Raw genomic sequence first — 20,539 nt, 5'->3', positions numbered from 1 at the left:
AAACAAAACAAATAAAAACGACGAAAATAACAAATTTACTGAAACTTTAACAAACATTTAAATGGAAAAAATAAATCAATATATTAATAGAAACTATAATAGTATCTCAGTGGTGCTAGCGCTCATATAAATAAAAATATATAAAATACTAGCAGGCCCCTTGCATTATCACTAGGGGGTACTATTGCGTCATCCCTCCATCTTGTGTAGTGCTATGCTATACATACATGAATATGTACATGATAAGACAAGCCTGTATTTACTCACAGGATTTTTGAAGTCTGATAAGTTGTGACAATTGGACACATTCCTTAAGCATTAACAGAAAGTTCACATTTGAACCACAGAATAAACATAGCCTATGAGTCTGACTAGCACAAATATGTGCCGTAGCCATTTTCACATGCCACACTCTCTCTTTTAGTTTAGACATGGAGTATGGCACAATGATGTGTGACTGAGAAGGGCTGATGATTTGGATGAAGCACTTACAACAAAATCACTTACTGAATTAGGCAAACTAATAAGTGCACTGATCGAGAAAACATTATGTAAATGGTTGATTTTTGACCAGATTCACAAGGCTAAGCCGTTTTGTGCAGTAGCCTATGTCACAGTTAATATCATATGAGTGCAAAATACAATCCCATTCAATTACAGTAATGTGTTCAGCAGTACATTTTGAAATTAGAGCACGTAAAGATCAGTAGTTCCTCTCTTGAGGAAACCTTAACTGTTTTAGCACGAGTAGCTCTTCTTTAGAGGAACATGTTAGAAACAGAGGTTGGAAAATGGCTTATGTTTTCCAGTAGGGCTGAACTAGCAACAAAATAATCTCTTATTCTTGGAGAATATTTAAATGTTTGCATTTTAATCACAGTTACATACAAACCTATTTGTGTTTTAGCGTCGTAAGGCTTACTGTAGGCTACTCCAAAAAAGCAGTTCCAAAAGCAGGTTTTCACAGTGATGCAGAACAACCATTTTGGGTTCCCCAGAGAACCTTTCAGTGAAGAGATCTTAAAAGAACTGAAACTTTTTCCAAAATAAAGAACATTTTGTGCAATGAAAAAGTTCCATGGATGTTAAAGTTCTTCAATGTCACCACATTTAGGCTACCGATAGGCTATTTATATGCATAAAGTATTACACTGAAACAGTGGCAAATGTATGTGCATTGGCTACATATGTACACATATAGCAATTCTAACTCAACAGATGCCCATAACATATAAATTTTTTATGTCGCTGGTAATAAAAACATTGTTTGGAGATTTGGATTTCCTAATTTACTCGAGGGCATTAAAAGGCACAAGCTTTGTTGTGACCTGATCTGTATCACACAGTGAGATTAAACAGCAGAGGTGTTGGCTATCAGAAAACCAGCGTTCATGGCGTCCACATCATGAACATCAGATAACCGAGCAACCAATGAAACTGGCAGGGCTGGATGGCATCCTTTCAGCCTCGCCCAATTGCATCATTTTAAACGAAATCAGAGGCTTAGACACGCAAAAAATTCATCCACTCGACGTGAGAACCTGCTCGCATCAATCAAATTGCGATATTTTTTTACAGTTGTATCGGAAACAAGGTAAGCGCGTAACAGCTGCGTGAATGCGCGTTTATCTCGTCGCGTGCCTTTTTTTGTGACAGAAGTCACACCCATTTTGCGCAGAATTTAATACGTGTGCATTGTATGAATGGTTTAAGGGATTTGTCTTTTAAAATAATAGTAAGTTTAATGAAATGGTAGATGGTTCTTCTTTGCCGACGGTCGTGAAAATATAATCGATTCGTTCTCTTCACAGGAGACTGCAACGAGCATGAAAGCAATGGCCGAAACGACGACGACGACAGAGGATGTTTATGATGATGCTTATGAGGAGAAACAGGGCCCGAAATTACCACTACAAATCGTATGGAGAAACGTTTTATTAATGACTCTGTTGCACATAGGAGCTCTTTATGGATTGAAGCTTCTTCCATCTGTCTCTTTCTTAACACTCATATGGAGTGAGTATGTTGCGCTTATTTTGACTCTGTAATTGAACTGACTGTTTATTTTTTAGGTTTGTAATAGCAACCTGTTCCTGTGTTTATTACGTTTCTATTATGGCCTATATATGGCCTAATGATAATGTATAGATGATCTGTAACTGAGTTTTCATGCATCTCAGGTTTATAATATTCCTATCTTTGTTTGCTAAAACATCTAACATTTATCTCTAAATTCTTCAAACTAATGCAATGTTAGTGCTATTATTACAACCTACAACCTAACACAAGCAAATATGGATATTTTAAATTGAGTGCCTTAATTTATTGTGATAATCAAATGTACTAATATAAGTAGGCTACTTGTAAATATTTACAATGCCATCCCCATCCCCACATAACTCTCATTTAAACAAAGAATAGCCTACAGATTTAATTCAAAACTGTTAATACAATCAGGAAAAAACCTAGAAATAAACTATATTAAGACAAATAGGCTGATAATAAAAAAAAGTAAAGTTACTTTCACAATTAAGTTCAGTAAAAGTATATTTTGTGCTATATGTGTACAGTAGAAGTGCTTTTATGTGGATTTTATGTCAAATTAAACATTTGGATGATCTCAGTTCTGTCATTTAACATCCATTAACATGATTACAAATCAAATGATTAATCAGACATGTAATCTTACTTTCTTACATCCTCACAATGTCTGCTGTCACCTCACAGGATGCTGGTGGTCATGTGTGATAGTTTTTAACCCCCTATAGCTCATGCATAACGGGTTAAACGGAAAAACACTCCCTGGTTCCCCCTTCTTTTTGTGCTAAGCAGGTGAATTTATTCTGTTACAGATTTAAAGTTGTGATTACTATTCTTAGATATTATCATTAATGTGTCATACTTTATCCAAAAGTGAAAGTCAGGCCACTATGTCTCAGCTAAATTTGTTATGTAGAACAATGTTAAAAACATTGTAAGTGTGCTTGAGTGATAGCGAGACAGTCCCGTGAGTAACTTGAAATCCAACCAAAATCTGAACTGGGCTGCACTGTTGTGTACATTTTTGGCATCACAGCAACGCATAATATTGCACCCAGACGAACAAAGAACAATTGCTGTTGAAATAAGCACTCCATTGTAAATTGAGCGGGGTCATAACAGTGTGGCCTTCTTCACAGTCTGTGGCCTGTTCTCCCACATCCCTTGCAGCCTGGTCTGACAACACACAGCGAGACATTCTGTCCTCTCATAGAACGAATCAAGGGCACACACCGTTACACATTATAGAATCTGTGTGTAGTTCAGGCTAATGTGTTTTTAAACATTCTTTTCTGTTTTCTCTCTTAATGTGACAGCGGGAGTGTGTTTCATGGTAAGTGCTCTTGGAATAACCGCCGGTGCCCATCGCCTTTGGAGCCACAGGTCCTACAAAGCCTCATTGCCATTACGAATCTTCCTAGGGGTTGCAAACTCTATGGCTTTTCAGGTAATTTTTTTTTTAAGTGAATAAAACCATATTCCACATTAAATTATGCAATGTGAATGCAGGTGGTAGGGCGTAGTGGTTAAAGATCTGGGCTAGTAGGTTCAAACCCCACAAGAGCCGAACGATCACCATTTGTGCCTTTTGAGCAAAGCAATTAACCCCAGGATGTTCACCTGAGATTGTCCCTGTAAAATGTGGACTGTAAGTCACTTTGGATAAAAGTACTACTTATACTTGCTGGATAGGTTTATTTTTCTTTTTGTAGCTTTCATTCACTTGTACTCCACTGATGTATACTTATATCCTTTTAGAATGATGTCTATGAGTGGGCCAGAGATCATCGTGCCCACCACAAGTTTTCTGAGACTGATGCGGACCCACACAACGCCCGCAGAGGATTCTTCTTTGCTCACATCGGCTGGTTGCTGGTCCGCAAACACCCGGAAGTTATTGAGAAAGGACGCAAGCTGGAGCTCACTGACCTTAAAGCAGATTGGGTTGTAATGTTTCAGAGAAGGTCAGTAAGAAAATGTGACACTTCCGATTCACTTTTATAAATCTTATTACCTAAAGTTCAAAGGTTTTGGGGTCAGTAAAGACCTTTAGAATTAGACCAAGGTTTATATTTTAAATAAATGCTGTTCTATTGAACTTTCTATTCATCAAAGTACTCTTAAAAAAAGTATAATGACAAGAAATTAGCATATTAGAATGTTTTTTGAAGCATCACGTTACACTGAAGACTGGAGTAATTCAGCTTTATTATCACAGGAATAAATTACATTTTAAAATATAACACAATAGAAAAAAAAATAATAACATTTCTCAATTACTATTTTAATGTATTTTTGATCCAATAAATACAGAGAAACTATGTCTTCTTACCGACCTCAAACTTTTGAACAGTGGAGTACATACACTACATTTGTATTGACATAATTATCACTGAAAAAATTACAAATACATTCTTCATAAAACGTTTTCCTCTTTATAATAATATAATTTAATGCTTTATTTTAGCTTTCATCAATTGGTTCAATTGATGAACACTATGGGCCAGATTTACTAAACAGGGCAAATTAGCGTGAGAGTGCAAATCCAAAAATTCCTTTGTCCACACCTTTTCATCGCAAATGTTTGACTGCGTGTCTTAGTAAATCTTGATAATAGTTTTTTATCAGTATTTACTGGGTGAAAACCTGTGAATGTACAAGACAGGACAAACTTTGATCCAGGTTTTGTCAGTTCTTATTAGCTAAAAAGTTTTTTGTATTTAAAATATTCACTACACCTCTGTGACCCCGTTATTAAGAGTGCCCATCTAAACCAGGCCACATATTTGGCACTAGCTAGTGTGGAATAATCAATATCCCTTTCCATCACTTTGAATGACATACAACAGAAAAAGTGCCAAGCTTTTTGATAAGGGTTTAAGAATGTCTCTTGCCAGATCAGATAATGGAAGAAAAACTAGTTATTCAGCATTTCAAACTGCGTGTTGTGGTCTAGCTGATGTTTAACAGCTGTTGTTAATTCAGAAAATCTGTTACATACAGTAGAAGAATAGCAATCGGAATGTTTGTTTTGAATATCTTACATTTCTTTGTCCCTAGGCATTACAAGTTATCTGTGGTGGTGATGTGCTTTCTCTTCCCTACGCTTGTACCTTGGTACTTTTGGGAAGAGAGTCTTTTGAACAGTTACTTTGTCCCTTGTCTGTTGAGATACACTGTGGTCCTTAATGCGACCTGGCTGGTCAACAGTGCAGCTCACATGTGGGGAATGAGGCCCTATGACAACAACATCAATCCCAGAGAGAACACGTTTGTTGCCTTCAGTGCCATTGGTAAGAACAATGTATTTTCTTTTCCAGCTTAATATTCATTCAATCATTCATTCATAATTTATTAATTAATAACTTTTTAAAAATCTTCTTGTTTGCACATTTACTTTGTAACAGTTGCTTTATGTTTTTTTAAATAAAATATATGAATAGTATATATTAAGTAATATTCATATTATTAAAGCCATACAGACACATTCAATCACACAAAAAAGTACAGAATATTGTATTTGAATGCACAAGTAAACCAAACAGCAACAGTATGTACTATTCAAAAGTTGGTGGTCAGTAATATTTGTTTTTAAGAAGTCTCTTCTGCTCACCAAGGCTGCTTTTATTTAATCAAAATTACAGTAAAGACTGTAATATTGTGAAATACTATTGCTATTTAAAATAACTGTTTTCTATTTGAATGCATTTTTAAAATGTAATGTATTCCTGTGATGGCAAAGCTGATTTTTCAGCAGCCATTACTGTAGTCTTCAGTGTCACATGATCAGTGCTGGGGAAAGTTATTATAATTATTGCATTACTCCCTGGAAATGTTACTAATTGCGTGACTTTTTATGGGGAAGATACTTTTTCTCACCTATAGGCTGGGCTTGCTTGTTCTATTTTTGGCAAATGTAAAGGTCCTTTCACACCTCAGACTGAAGGAAATGCAAATTCAAATTCAAATGCTTGTACAGTAGAGGTCAATAAACGGGAAAACAAACTTGCGTTACTTATCTGAAAAAAGAATCTCAGATATTTTGTTGTGAATTTAAAAGTAATGTGTTACTTGTTACCTTAAAAAGTAATCTGATTATGTAACTTGTAATGTGTAACTACCCCCAACACTGTACATGATCCTTCAGAAATCATTCTAATATGCTGATTTGGTGTTGAAAAACATTTTTTATTATTATTATCTATGTTAAAAACAGTTGTGCTGCTTAATTTTTTTGTGGAAACCGTGATACGTTTTTTTTTTTTTTTTTTTATGAATAGAAAGAACAGAATTTATTTGAATTTATAAACTTTAAATAAACTTTTAAATATGCAATTTAATTTCAGGTGAAGGATTTCACAACTATCATCACACATTCCCCCATGATTATGCTACAAGTGAGTTTGGCAGTCGGCTGAACCTGACCAAAGCGTTTATCGATCTTATGTGCTTCTTTGGGCTGGCCAAGGATTGCAAGAGGGTAACTCATGAGACCATCATAGCCCGCGTTCAACGCACCGGTGATGGCAGCCACAAAAGTGGTTGATTTGATCATTACATATCAAAAACAAACAAAACAAAACAAAAAAAAGTTATAAGCCAACATATACAAAAGCATTTCTTAGTGTGCAATGAAGATTGATCTGTATACACTCTCATATGAAATAAGAAGCTCTAGAGTGTGTTGGACTAATATGTGTTCTTAAGAATTCTTTCCTTTTCATGACTGTGGGGGATTATTTTTGGAGATGGTAAAGGCCATAGATTGGGAGGATAATTATGTCTCAGTCTGCCTCAAGAGGCAAGAGATGGTACTTCACTAGTTAAACAGCCATGTGCCTCATTACAGCCCCTCTCATGAATAGGTTTCTCTGGCTTAGCAGTTACGGTTCTGATTTAAAAAAAATATCATTCCAGAGAGCTATGCAAGCTGTAAAATTAAGTTAAGCTATCAATATATTGCCACTACATTTTCTTAGGTGATAGACCCAACAGTATGCACAACACATCAACAGTGATAAGTTCTGTTTCGAATAGTTTTGTTAGTTCTGACAGTATGCCTATACATGTAAATACATCTTACCGATTACATTATTGATCATATTTATTCACATTATTATTATTTAAATAAATTATTCTACATGCCAATGCAAATGTCTTCAGATCAGTGATGTTTATAATGAGGAATTTCCTCAAGTGAAATTAGCAAATCATCAGAAATTTGTATTTCATTTTCCATATTGCATAGCTCTCTATCTGGTTTCCATGGCCTCTTTTGGTCCTGTAAAAGAGTACCTGGCAAATGTGGTGACCAGGAATATGTTGACCTCTTTTCTAATTAAATACTCTGAAGCACCAAATGACTATTTCAAGTATTGTGGAATATATTTAACCAGAAAATATTTTGAAAGAAATGTATCTGTTGAGGTAAATGTATTAAGGTCCATTTATTCTAGCAGATTTATTACAGGATATTTATTTGTCCTTATTATATAATCCAAGGATTGGAATATTTAATTGTCTTCATTAGATAGTATCTTGCCCTTTGCCTTATAGAATAGGGAGATTTTGGGTTAGACTCAAAATTGAAAATGCAAAAATGATGTAGGCCTATCGCATCTGAAGAATTGTTATAAACTAATGAAGTTTTAAATCAGATGTATTATTCGGGGTGGGCTTTTTTCTTGGCTCTTCTGTGATGAATGAATGACAACCTACAAATATTCCTTCTTATAAATGTTTGATAGGTTGTTAGATTTCTCCAAATATAAGAAAACATATTCTCACCAAATGCGATATTTAAAACATTCATTCATGTTTAGGAAGAAGACACAAATTGGCTATATTTTACAGCTCAATTATTTATACAGTGACCTTTGATGTCTGGGAGCCTTAATGGGCACATTTACAAGGAATGTTGTTTCATGTACCATAAACCAAAATTTCTATAAGTGGGAGAGTTTTACGAGTTGTACCGTGAGTTTTGTTATGAATCAATATTAATCTTTTCTTAATTGAATAAAATGTGTGTATGTCTGAAAATGTTGTCTCAACGAACTTTCTTTTGGCACACCGACCATATTGTACATTCATTAATCATTTATGATAAATGGATGTAATTTTTAAGACAAAAAAGTTAATGCAGCTTATTCATTGCGATTTATACAATGAATGAAACGTTCACCCGCGTGCGAAAATGTCTGTCTGTATAGCGCTGCATAAGCTTCCTGAAACATGTTTTAACATAAAATAATGATTTTCTATGGACCCATAAATTTAAATAAAATAGTTAACCTATTAAAATTTTAATATGAAAACTGATACTAAACCTGTTGGTTGGTAGGCTAGTTGTATTTATATTTCATCTATGGGGAAAAAGGTAAAAACTTGCGAGCACATGCTAAAACCACTAACTAAATGTATGCATATAAGATTTTAAGTAAAACGGCCATTGCAACATCATTTTACAATCATGAATAAGCCATATATATTTAGTTTAACATTCATTGATAACATTAATACTCGCATTCAAACAGTGGATTTAGAATATAGTGGCAAATTCGCTTTACTTCATATGAAAGCCTTTCAAAGCCTAATCCAAAAACATCCCTCTGGAATCTCCCAAATAACTTTCCTAATCCTAATTTGCACAAGAGAAGATACGCGGACGTCAAAGAAGCTGAACCTAAAGGTCATGAAGCGTCAGCTAAGGACTAAACTGAGAGAAAAGGTAAAAGAACAATTTAAAAAGAGTTATGAAGTCCTCCTGAAAAACGCAAACACGATTGTGTCGATTATCGCTATGTTAATTCCAGCTGTTTATCTTTTAATTCAACTCCTCGGATAGCTACATTAAATAACAATGTGCCATTTTAAAACATAATAATAATTATATATATATATATATATATATATTATAACTTTTAACGCAGTCAGGCTAAACAAAAAAAGTTAGCCCCTGTCCTGCGCATTTATTTTTTAAACTATTTTACTGAAATTCAATTTATCAGCCTTTCTGTGCATTTAACCGGATTTCAGCGGAACTCTATTCGTAAGTTTGAATTTAACTTGCTTATAAGCCTATAAATTCCTGTGAACGCTACAAATAACATTTGTCGTTTGATCCAGTAGATAGGCTAATGTCAGTAATCCCTGAGCGTTATCAACCACATACTGTAGCCTATCAGCTCCTTTCATGCTGCTCTTGAAATTGAGTTTTAAGGCACAACCTTAGAGATGCCATCCTGATTTCATATTAATTCACTCCAACTGTTAGCACACAGGGAGCTCTTCCCAGCTATTTGTCCTGGAGGAGCCCAGGGTGCCCTTTTGATCATTTCAATCTCTCTCTGGTACAATAGTTCTGATTGGCTGAACGAGTAAGAAAAGGGAAAATCTTTAATTAAGTAGATAATCTCTTGTTGGGATGAGAGGAGCTCCATTTCAGAACCCCCTTGGCTCACACATGAGACCCCCAGCCTCTGAATTCTGGATGTAGGTTATATAGAGCTCTTGCAGACCCCTCTGCTTTCCAAGGTGAAGATAAGTCTGCCAGTCCTCTCTCTCTCAGGATGTTCATGCATTTGGAATTTTATTATTACGCTTTCATCCTGATGGCTCACATGAAGTCTTGCTGCAGTTGGTGAGTTCCGCGTTTTATTTTATTTTAGGCAAGCGATTGATTTATTAATGATTTTTATATATCGAACGTTGACATTCTGTGCTAATCTCTGGATTAAAAAAATCGGGGTGAAACAGATTTCAAATGATCGGTTTTCTGTTATGTTCCGCGATAAAGAAGCTTTGAGCCTCGTTTCATTGGTTAGCATGCATGAGGAGAAGCTATGAAGCTATGTTCTTCTTTTTTAACTTACATTGGGATATATATATATATATATGACACACAATTTCCATTTGAAAATGTACTTTTAAGATCAGTATGCCTATTTGTAATTAGATAAACTTATTTTAAAATGTTTAAAAAATGATGTTTTATCAATTTGAAGTGTTACTTGTAATTTCAAAGGGAACATAATGCAAGTTTTGGGTCATCTGACTTAATAGGCTGCTCTATCTTCCAGGTCAGTGAATAATTTCCTGATGACTGGCCCAAAGGTAAGCCAACATCTTTTGATCTGCTTTGCTGATCTTTACCAGGAGAGAGAAACTTCAAAATGTTGAAATCATTTATGGATTTGGGTGGTTAATGTTTGACGGTGACCCTGCAATGCAAGCAAGTGGCAAATTAAAAAGATTCGCACACCACCACGGGTGCTGTATTTCTTGAACATGTATCTTTGTGGATTAGGTATTACTTGCTGCTTGGGGTGGACTGGACCATATAGCTTTCACACACTTCAGCTCATTCACAATGTGAAGTTGTGAGGACTTTTTACTGAGTGGCAAGGGAAGGGGCCTTTGGTGGGTGGTCATCATTAGCAACCCAGCCGCCCGTGAGAGCACTTGTGGTGCTGTCTCTTCTAAACCACTTGAGACATATTAGATTGTATGAACCACAGTTTCACAGTCACATAGACCCTTTTTGTTTACTTTTTGTGTGCATTTCTGATCAATCTCTGAGTTTGTACCATTGTGGAACAAAAAAGAAGAAAAAACAAATACATAAAAAAAAACAAAAAAAAAAACACACACACACACACAAAAAACAATTACCCTACTCTAATGTGTCGTTTTGGTGCTCTTAAAAAAAAAAAAAAAAAAAAAAAAAAAAAAAATTATATATATATATATATAAAAGAATATCCAGCAAACCACTGTGGAACCATAGGGAAATATAATTTTTTAGGTAACACTTAACTATAAATACTAATTTGATAACATTAATTAATGCATTAATTAACTTACTATGATGCATATACTTTTTACTGCATTAATTATTTGTTAATGTTGGTTAATAAAATAACAATTGTTCATTGTTTGTTCATGTTATTTCACAGTGCATTAACTAATGTTACCAGACACAACTTTTGATTTTAATGATACATTAGTAAATGTTAACATTAACTAAGATTAATAAATGCCGTAGAAGAACTGTTTAGCGTTAGTTCATTTGAAAAATTAAGTTAACTTATGTAAACAAATGAAACCTTATTGTAAAGTGTTATCTAAAAAATTAAAAAGCATGAAAATGACTCCATGATATCTATAATAGTAATTTTAGGAATTATATTAAAGCTTAATGAATATAATATTAAATGTAAATATTTCACTATTGTTCCACAGCAACTTTTAAATATAATAATTTAATAAATTAGCATACAGGTGCATTTATATATGAATTGTGCATGCTGAGAATAAAAAAAAAAAAGTATCATTAGTTTTAGTGAGGTTTTTTTGTAACCACTTCATAGTGAGTGTGTATTTCATCCCAAATCTTTTTGTGTGGTTTGCATTGTTTCAGGCCTACTTGATCTACTCCAGCAGTGTGGCCGCAGGAGCTCAAAGTGGGATTGAAGAGTGCAAGTATCAGTTTGCGTGGGACCGCTGGAACTGCCCGGAGAGAGCTCTTCAGCTCTCCACCCACAGTGGACTCAGAAGCGGTGAGAACTATGACCTCTGTTGATGATCGTTTTATATATATTGTGCTTTCAGATCTTTAAAAATGCATACATTTTAATAGAATAAAAGTGCAAGTGTGTGTTATGTCTACTGTGTGTTTAGTGACTCAAAGCCCATCTGTATCAATCACAGAAACAGCTCTTAAAACAAACACATTGATCCTGTTTAAACCACAGAGAAGCGTCTCCCAATGTTGATGTGCCTGAAAACACTGCATTCTTGAGTCAATTAAACCCGGTCTGTTAATAGGCAAGTAGAAAAGCCACCAAGGGGATATTGTGCATCAGAATGAGTGAGTGAAATGGACGCCCTCTCAAGTCAAAGGGTGTGGGTCAAAGGTTTGCTTCAGACTCCTTTCATTAAGCATTCCTTAAGTGCCAAAGAGGGGACCTGTCGCAGTCCAGTGCCGACCCCAGACCGACAATACATGTATATGAGAGTAGACCAACAGCGCTACTCTCTGTTTGATGCATGGGAAATAAGAGTCAAAAGCCATCCCTACTGAGATAGAGGCTGAGCATCTGAGTAAATCATGATTTATAGTGTTCAGGATGTTAGTAAAAATGACATGCACTAGGGTTTGACCAGCATACATAGAACATTGTATTTCATAGACCAGATAAATAAAATGGCATTTGCACAGAATATTAATTTCAGTGTTGTTTCTAATCACAGCAAACAGAGAAACAGCGTTTTTCCATGCCATCAGCTCTGCTGGAGTCATGTATACCCTCACCAGGAACTGCAGCCTCGGTGACTTTGATAACTGCGGATGTGATGACACCAGGAACGGCCAGCGAGGTGATAAACTACGTCTCAACATAGATGGAAAGTCAATGTTCTGGGTTAAGCATGTTAACATCATTTTAATGTAGACAATCACTTACTAACCTTTTTTTTCTGTAAAGTTATATTCAGTTTTTCAACTTTGTTCCCATGAGAATCTAATGGCTAAAACCCTAAAAAACTCTAGAAATGATGTTCACAGCATCACAGTTCAAATAAAACACAAGTTTTAACAGAAGAATTAAAGGGATAGTTCACCTAAAAATTTAAATTCTGTCATTAATTATTTACCCTGATGCTGTTCCAAACCCGTAAGACATTTGTTCATCTTCAAACACAAACGAAGATATTTTTGATGGAATCTGAGAGCTTTCTGTCCCTCCACTGACAGCTACGCATCACTTTGACGCTTCAAAACTTCATGAAGCGATCTAAAAATCCATATGAATTGAGCGGTTTAGACCAAATTTTCTGAAGAGATATGATCGCTTTATAAGATGAACAGATTAAATTTAGGCTTTTATTCACATATAAACATTCATCAACTCGCACATCACGGAGTTTCCGCAAGAACCAATGAGGTTTGCTCTCGTGCATCAGGCAGGTTCGGTTGAGCTTCTGTTTATGTTCACTGATCAGTGTTTATGTGAATAAAAGCCTAAATTCAATCTGTTCATATAAAGTGATCTTCAGGAATTTGGACTAAACCTCTCAATTCATATGGATTAGTTTTACGATCTCTTTATTAACTTTTTGAAGCGTCAAAGTGTCAGTTGCGTAGCTGTCTATGGAGGGACAGGAAGCGCTCTCAGATTTCATTAAAATATCTTCATTTGTGTTCCAAAGATGAACGAAAGTCTTACGGGTTTGGAACGACATGAGGCTGAGAAATTAATGCCAGAATTTTTGGGTGAACTATCCCATTAATGCAAGTGCTTTTATAGATACACTACTGTTCTACACTACAAGAACAGCATTTAATGCATCCTTGCTGAATAAAAGTATTGATTTAAAAAAAAAATCTTACTAACCCCTACTTTTGAAGTGTATAAATGTAATTATATATAAGCTTCAAATTTTTGCTCTTAAATTCTCCAATAATTGGCCCCACTCATAGTGGAATTCTTTTTTTCTGGTAATCAATATTGTGCCATAAATGCAGGGAAGGAATTTAAAAAAATTAGATGTCACATAAGTAGAAATGTTCAATTTAGTCTTGCAAAAACATTCTGTTGTCATCTCAGGTGGTCCGGGATGGCTATGGGGAGGCTGCAGCGATAACGTAGGATTCGGAGAGGCGATCTCCAAGCAGTTTGTGGATGCACTGGAAACCGGACAGGACGCACGAGCCGCCATGAACCTGCACAACAACGAAGTAGGACGCAAGGTATATGAAGTCATCTGGGCTGGCTGGGGCCTAAATTTCAGGAATGCCTGTTGGCCACCGACAGCTCGCAGAGTGGCTTTTGAATCATTTTTCAGTGCTTCTAATGATAGCTTACCACCCAAGAGTTTCATTCACGGCCCCATAAGCAAGGTGCCACTCGTTCTCCCAATAGTGTGCGCTGTACCAGAAGGGCCTATTTACAGCCTGTGAATGTCCTTTATGACGAGGCCTTAACTTGAGATTCTTGGGATCAGTGGTGCAAGCTTAATTAGACGACCTAGGGGTCCGCACATTGCAAAGGTTCTGTATTCTGTTGCTTCCCAAATAAGTGTTTAGTTTTATTCTTGCAATAAGGATCTTACATTTATGTTGGTCTTTGTTGTACTTGAGAGAGCCACGGGGATCACAGCCATGTGGCTCAAGTGCTCTTTGTTTATCCTGTCTGTGCCCCGTCTGCAGGTTTTGTCAATTCATTGGCACCTGGAGCATCATTGTAACTGAAAAAATGTGAAAGAATTCTTTTTCACTTCCTCCTCAATGGACTTGCCACTGGGTCTGCCTATGACAGAAAACATGTTGACAATGGCTATGCAAAATAAATACACCCCTTTCCTGCGCCTAACAATCTAGCTCGATGTGAAACCCTGATTCTGCGTCTTGCGCCGAGTGAATGAGAAAGAGGCGTTCCTTTTTTAAGGACAGCTGTTTGTTTCAGCCGAAGTCAGGAATTCTTGTACGACCACCAAGAAAAGAGAAATCCCCAGACTTGAACTTTGAACCACTTCCTCTTAACTCAGAGTTTCCTTCTGCTTGTTTAAGTGGATGTATAGGGTGCCTATAAAGAGCGCATTGTATATTTCGACTGATGAGTTCAAACCTAATTAGAATGTTTTGAAACATGAACATTTGCCTCTAGAATGCATGAATGAGTGCGTTCTTTAACGTGAGATCCTCTCTTCAACCAGGCAGTGAAAGGAACCATGCAGAGGACGTGCAAGTGCCATGGAGTGTCTGGCAGCTGCACCACTCAGACCTGCTGGCTGCAGTTGCCCGAGTTTCGCGAGGTGGGCAACTACCTAAAGGAGAAGTATCACAGGGCCGTGAAGGTGGACCTGCTGCGTGGCGCAGGGAACAGCGCAGCCAGCCGTGGAGCGATCGCCGAGACCTTCAGCTCCATCTCGCGTAAAGAGCTGGTGCACTTGGAGGATTCCCCCGACTACTGCTTGGAGAACCGCACTCTGGGCTTGCCGGGCACTGAGGGCCGTGAGTGCTTGAGGAAGGGCAAGAATCTGAGCAAGTGGGAGAAGCGTAGCTGCAAGCGACTGTGCGGAGAGTGCGGCCTGGCTGTGGAGGAACGCAGGGCCGAGACCGTGTCCAGCTGCAACTGCAAGTTCCACTGGTGCTGTGCTGTAAAATGCGAGCAGTGCCGCAAAACGGTCACAAAGTACTATTGTGTGAAGAGGGCCAAACGGGTCACGAACGATAGTGCCAGCCGCAGGAAAAGCTATAGGTTGAAGAAGAAGCACTAGATATGTCCTGAACTGTTCGCTACGGTGGTCTAGAAGTTAAGCAGATGTTTTTGTCTACAATACACCCTGAGCTTGAGAATGAAATGAGCTCAAAGGTCCATCTGAATGCTTTAATGGACACCTTCCAGAGCTGATACTTTAAACACATATTTGATCTGTATTATTTCACCTAAGCAATTCAAAATTACTCCTGTATACATTGTAGGATAGCACTGAACACCGCATCTAACCAATATATAGCACAATAGACTGTGAATAACCTTTTCATTCACCAACAGTGATGTACTTTGATGGATCATTTATTGGAATGATCATTTTTAAAGGAGTTTTGAATTCACGATTCGGGACATTTCTCCAGCTGCCATCAGAATCATTGCTTGCCTAATGTTTTCTTGCCTGTTTTTAGCATTCTGATAATAGATTTACCCTGATACTGTATATGAACTGTAAATAAGAGGAAGCACTTTGTATATTGTTAATTTATTGCACAGATACTATAGTGCTGTTTTTTTCTATGATAGTTTCTTTCTATGTGTTTTTTTTTACTTTGCTTTCATAATTAAAATGATGTAATAGGTATCATCTTTTAATGTTTTCATTCATTTAGGTCAGATGAATGCATCTGAATTAACTGAGCCACTTGTTGTTTTTGTATCAAAACATCCTCTGCTAATTTATTTTACTCAGAAATAAATGTGCTTCATAATAACAATAATGACATTTTAAGTGTAAAAAAAATGAAAGACCATATCGTAAATCCCAGTTCCACACATTGTAAAATTAAATTATTTACCGTAGACTGTTGGTCAGACCTAATGATTTCTTTGTCTTGGGCATATATAACCCTTTTCTTTCTGTATTCTTTAGCTTGATGTCACATAACCCTGGGGCAGAGAGACAATGAGAGAGAGGATTTAATTATAGTCTTCCTTCCTTCACGCCTCTCTCAATTTCTTCTTCACAAATGCCTCCTTTTCTGTCTCGGTAATCCTCAAAGCACTCCCAATGCTTTTGCGCTTGGATGTTTCTTTACTGTTTAAGACTAGTTTAATTAACTTTGTTGAGACAGAGGGAAAACATGAACCAAGTCGCCCCACAAATCATCTAGCATCTAATTTTGTATGCTAATCTCCTTTTTCATGCCACCATCTCGGGAGAAAAAAAAAATGTTGGGAAAATTTCATGTAGCCTGTGTTGGGCTTCCTGTGGATGTTTTATTCCAGGCCCACCTATTTGGCTCTTTTCAGTCCTCTAGGGCCTTCCTTTGCTCGATTTAACAATGAATGGCGAGCTAATCAGCTCCCTCGGAAATGCACTGCTGCTGAAGACGCTAATCCCTCTCTCCTCCTCCTTCAATGGGCTGTCGCCTTCAAAAGGACTTTGGGAAAAGGCTTTGCATGGATTCACACTGTTTGCTGAATAGAAGTTAGTTCAAGTATTGTACCCAAACAAGTAGGGTTTATAAACAAATACTTGCCAGCTACCGTCCCATCTGTAGAAGTGCCAACCCTACAGTAAAACACAGAGACAAAACTGTGGCCCTTTAAAAGTTGTCAAAAAAAAACTAATTCAGTCTTTTTTATTGGTGATAGCTTTTTCTGATGCGCTCCTCTTTGCTTTGGTTTCAATGAAGCACCTCATTGACATCTTATTTACGAAAATCAAGATCAAAAATAAAAACTCCCCTTGACACCTTGCTAATTTTGAGTTGAAGTGAATTCCTCCTACAATTTACACCATGCCATTTGTTAGGTTAGGCAATAAGAGCAACTCCCTGTTATAGAGATATTAAATTGAAACATGTTTTTTGATATTCACATTCAAATTTCACTTTATCTTAAAGCAAAGTTAGCATAAAATAACTGTTCATCTTGCCAAGCTATGATATCAAATACGAAACAAGAGGAAGTAAATCTCAAAATTAGCCGAGCTAAGTGATAAAACGGCCCCAAAGGCATGGTTGAAAAATCAAGCCCCAGTTGATTCAACCTTAAACCCTACTGCTAAACTTTCGTTTTTTATTTGTTCACATGAAAGCAGGGTCATGACTGGAAGGTTGGCCTTGCCATGGATGATTTGCAGTGGGGATTGAGTTTGAGGTGGCTGAGAGTGAGGTGACACACTGGAAGAGAACAAGATTAGACTTTGTCATGTTAGACATGTACCATGTCAGCTTGGTTGTTGGTTGAATTCTGAGATGTGCTCAGAAAAAGTTTTATGTAGAAATGTGTGCATTTATTAAGCTACTAAGGATATATTGCAAAAATACATAAGATTTTATGAAAAATGATTCTGCTTATGCAATGTTGCACTTTTTTTATATGTTGAGAATGATATATGTATATAGCAGAGTGACTTTTGGGCATATACACTCTCAGCTCACTTAAATGATGAAGCAATCCATAGAAATTGGGAAAATTACATTTAAAGGCTCTGAGAACCCTTGACTAATAGGATTTAAGACTTAAGACATCTGGGGGAAGAACACCAAGAGGTGGCTAAGGTCAGAACGGGTGTGAGTGAGGTGGTGGGTGGGAAAGCACTATTTGTCTTCTCCCTTTGACATTCCCCTAGTTTTGTACACCAGTTGGTTCACATAACTTCCAGATTAAAGGCTATACCCCAAAATCACAGCTAAAATATTTAAAGCTTTATCATGTCCAGTCATTTGATACCTATTCCTAAAGTTGTCAGCTATTCACACAAGGAAAGCTCAGTTGTTGTTGTTGTTGCTGTTGTTTTTAAATATCTGTCTTTGCAGATGCATGAAAACATTTATTTGTATTAACAGGTATACTTTGAGAAATATTTGAGCTAATTATTTGAACTAATTATTGCCACTGACAAGATTGCTAGTTCATATAGGCTAGGCCCTGTCCCAAATGGCACCATAAACACTTGCGGGGTGCTTCTCAATACTCAAATTGATGCTTCCTCCATCCTCCAGCCTGTGACCCAGAAACCGATCAAAGAAAGGACATCTCAATTCTCTAATTGCACCGCGAAGAAGCGAGGAACAAGGATTGAGGAAGCTTTCAGCAGAGCTATGAGCAAGGATGCACAGATGTATCCTGTGCGGAATTCTTTCATGTCGAAAAACCTAACGCACATATGAATTCTCCTCCCCCTTCACATCTGTCACAATAATTTGAATTCTTTGCCGTTTAAATAAACCTTTCATTTCACATATTTCAACAGGACATCTTCCTTTAAATTACCAAATTTCAAAAATTATAATGAATTTTTAAATGACCAAATTTCAACAACACAAAAGGGCATTTCCCTTAAGCGCAGCTGATGACGCTTTGAAGTGGAGCTTGAGTGATCAAGAATGTTCCAAAATACAAATAAGATTTCCTTTGATTCCTCCATCCTCATTTTCTTTCCTTGCATCCTTCCCTTGCTTCCTAATGGGTTGGGGCTGAGATGCGAGGATAGGAAGCGATGAAAGAAACAAGACATTGCGTCAGTTGCTGACATTATGGGGAAACCTCTTTCTCCTAGAATATACAAAGGCCTATTGAATTGAGCGAATAATATTTACTAACCAATGCCGATCAAGCGCTCATGATCAGTGGAGCCATATGCCATATAACATGGTGCAGGGCCATCATTGCCTTAGAACAGGGGTGCCCAACCCTGCTCCTGCCGATCGACTGTCCTGCACAGTTTATCTCCAACCCTAATCAAACACACCTGAAGCAACCAATTAAGGTCTTCAGGATCACTTTAAAATTAAAGGCAGGTGTGTTGATTAGGGTTGGAGATGAACTGTGCAGGACAGTCGATCGGCAGGAGCAGGGTTGGGCACCCCTGCCTTAGAATCTTTCGACAAAAAAGTTGGGTAACCAGAGACATTTCCTCTCAAGATCATTTCTCTTGACATTGCGTCTATAGCTGACTCTATGGGGATTGTGTAAAATCCTGTCATGTTACAGTGACTTCCCAGCGACAAAGCACGGAAAAGTAACAATAGAAACCAAACAGCAGCATATCAAAGAATGGTTATAACTGAATATAAAACCTAGCAAATAAGTTATAAAATGTTTTAAAACCTAGCAAATGAGAAGCCCAACTTGCAGCCAAACAAATGTCCTGAATATATATACCTCGTGCCCAAGCCCATGAGGACAGCAAGCCTCTAGTGGAGTGGGCCCGGAACCCAAATGGGAAAGTCTAACATTGCAAGTCTAACCTTTGTAAGTCAAAGCAATCGCCTCCACAATCTAGTGAGATAGTCTCTGTTTTAAAACTAGCAGATCCTTAGTGCGGCCTCCAGAATGAATAAAGAGCTGCTCCGACAAACGAAACAGGCTGGAGCGTTTACTGTACTGTAGATGCACAACGTGTCTACAGGACACAGCAGCAATGTTTTTGTGTCCTCTGTTACTAACTCCTCCGGGGCAAATGCCTGCAGTGTTATAACTTGGACCATAAAAGGCGTTGTAAGCACCGTAGGCACATAAACATGCCTAGGCCTCAGCCTAACCACACAGTCATTCCCTCTGAACTCCAGACAAGTGGGTTTAATGGACAAAGCTTGCAGGTCTCCCACGTGCTTTCCACAGGTCCGCATGGAAACAAATGCCGTAACGTCAAAACCCCTCATGGAAGAAGAAAGCCGTTGTGTTTACAACTGTGACAATGAGCGCTTACCAGAATCAACTAAATGCTGGTTTTTCAAATGTATGTGAAGTTCGCGGCTCCATTGTTACAGTAAACTTGCACAACGTCAGTGAATGAATAATTTATTAGATGCATGCTGGTCTGTTGTTGTAGGGACATCAACATTATATTGGCACGCCCCTAAACATGACGCGGAACAAAATGAACTGTCATTGGTTGCATTAAAGTCAAACGTCCTCTTGGGCGGTCCTTGGTCAAGAAAAGCTGCGATAGAGTCCAGACCTTCTGCCATCAGTCTGAAGGTCTGGCTATGTGAGACTATCTCAGAACTAACGGCAAGTCCCAAACAGGCATCATAGAAAGAAAAAGGGTGTTTAACCGACTCACTCCGTTCAAAAATCCTGTCACTAACTTATGCCTCACAACCAAGCATTGGTCCACCTGAACATGAAATGATGCAATAGCGGCCACAGCCAGTGTAAGCAACATCTCCATCTCCATCCTGACCTTGTTCAGCAAAAGCAGCAGGGCTCTGACTGGAGGAAAAGCATATTTGCGCTTTCTGGTCCAGCGGCTTGACAGGGCAACCCTT

The 20,539-nt window shown here is 37.5% G+C and overlaps 2 protein-coding genes across 3 annotated transcripts; both read left to right on the top strand.

The window, feature by feature from the left end:
- The first annotated feature begins 1,373 nt into the window (after positions 1 to 1,373).
- On the top strand, positions 1,374 to 8,082 carry scdb (stearoyl-CoA desaturase b). Of its 2 annotated transcripts, none has more exons than XM_084092712.1 (6): positions 1,374 to 1,735; positions 1,812 to 2,016; positions 3,357 to 3,487; positions 3,799 to 4,004; positions 5,101 to 5,333; positions 6,387 to 8,082. In XM_084092712.1, exons 1-6 carry the CDS (start codon positions 1,700 to 1,702, stop codon positions 6,584 to 6,586), a joined length of 1,011 nt encoding a protein of 336 aa, XP_083948838.1. In that variant the 5' UTR covers positions 1,374 to 1,699; the 3' UTR covers positions 6,587 to 8,082. The 2 variants fall into 2 exon arrangements, with proteins under 2 accessions (XP_083948838.1, XP_083948837.1); XM_084092711.1 differs by having other exon boundaries at positions 1,455 to 1,594.
- Positions 8,083 to 8,982: 900 nt separating this feature from the next.
- wnt8b (wingless-type MMTV integration site family, member 8b) lies at positions 8,983 to 16,171 on the top strand. Its single transcript, XM_084092710.1, has 6 exons — positions 8,983 to 9,682; positions 10,122 to 10,155; positions 11,462 to 11,600; positions 12,295 to 12,420; positions 13,650 to 13,792; positions 14,758 to 16,171. The coding sequence occupies exons 1-6, from the start codon at positions 9,612 to 9,614 to the stop codon at positions 15,319 to 15,321; spliced, it is 1,077 nt and encodes a 358-aa protein (XP_083948836.1). The 5' UTR covers positions 8,983 to 9,611; the 3' UTR covers positions 15,322 to 16,171.
- Positions 16,172 to 20,539: the final 4,368 nt, after the last annotated feature.

The sequence above is a fragment of the Abramis brama genome, assembly GCF_963993115.1.
Source record: "Abramis brama genome assembly, chromosome: 19".
In the NCBI taxonomy this organism is placed as follows: Eukaryota; Metazoa; Chordata; class Actinopteri; order Cypriniformes; family Leuciscidae; genus Abramis; species Abramis brama.
This window is presented reverse-complemented; position numbering and strand designations above follow the sequence as displayed.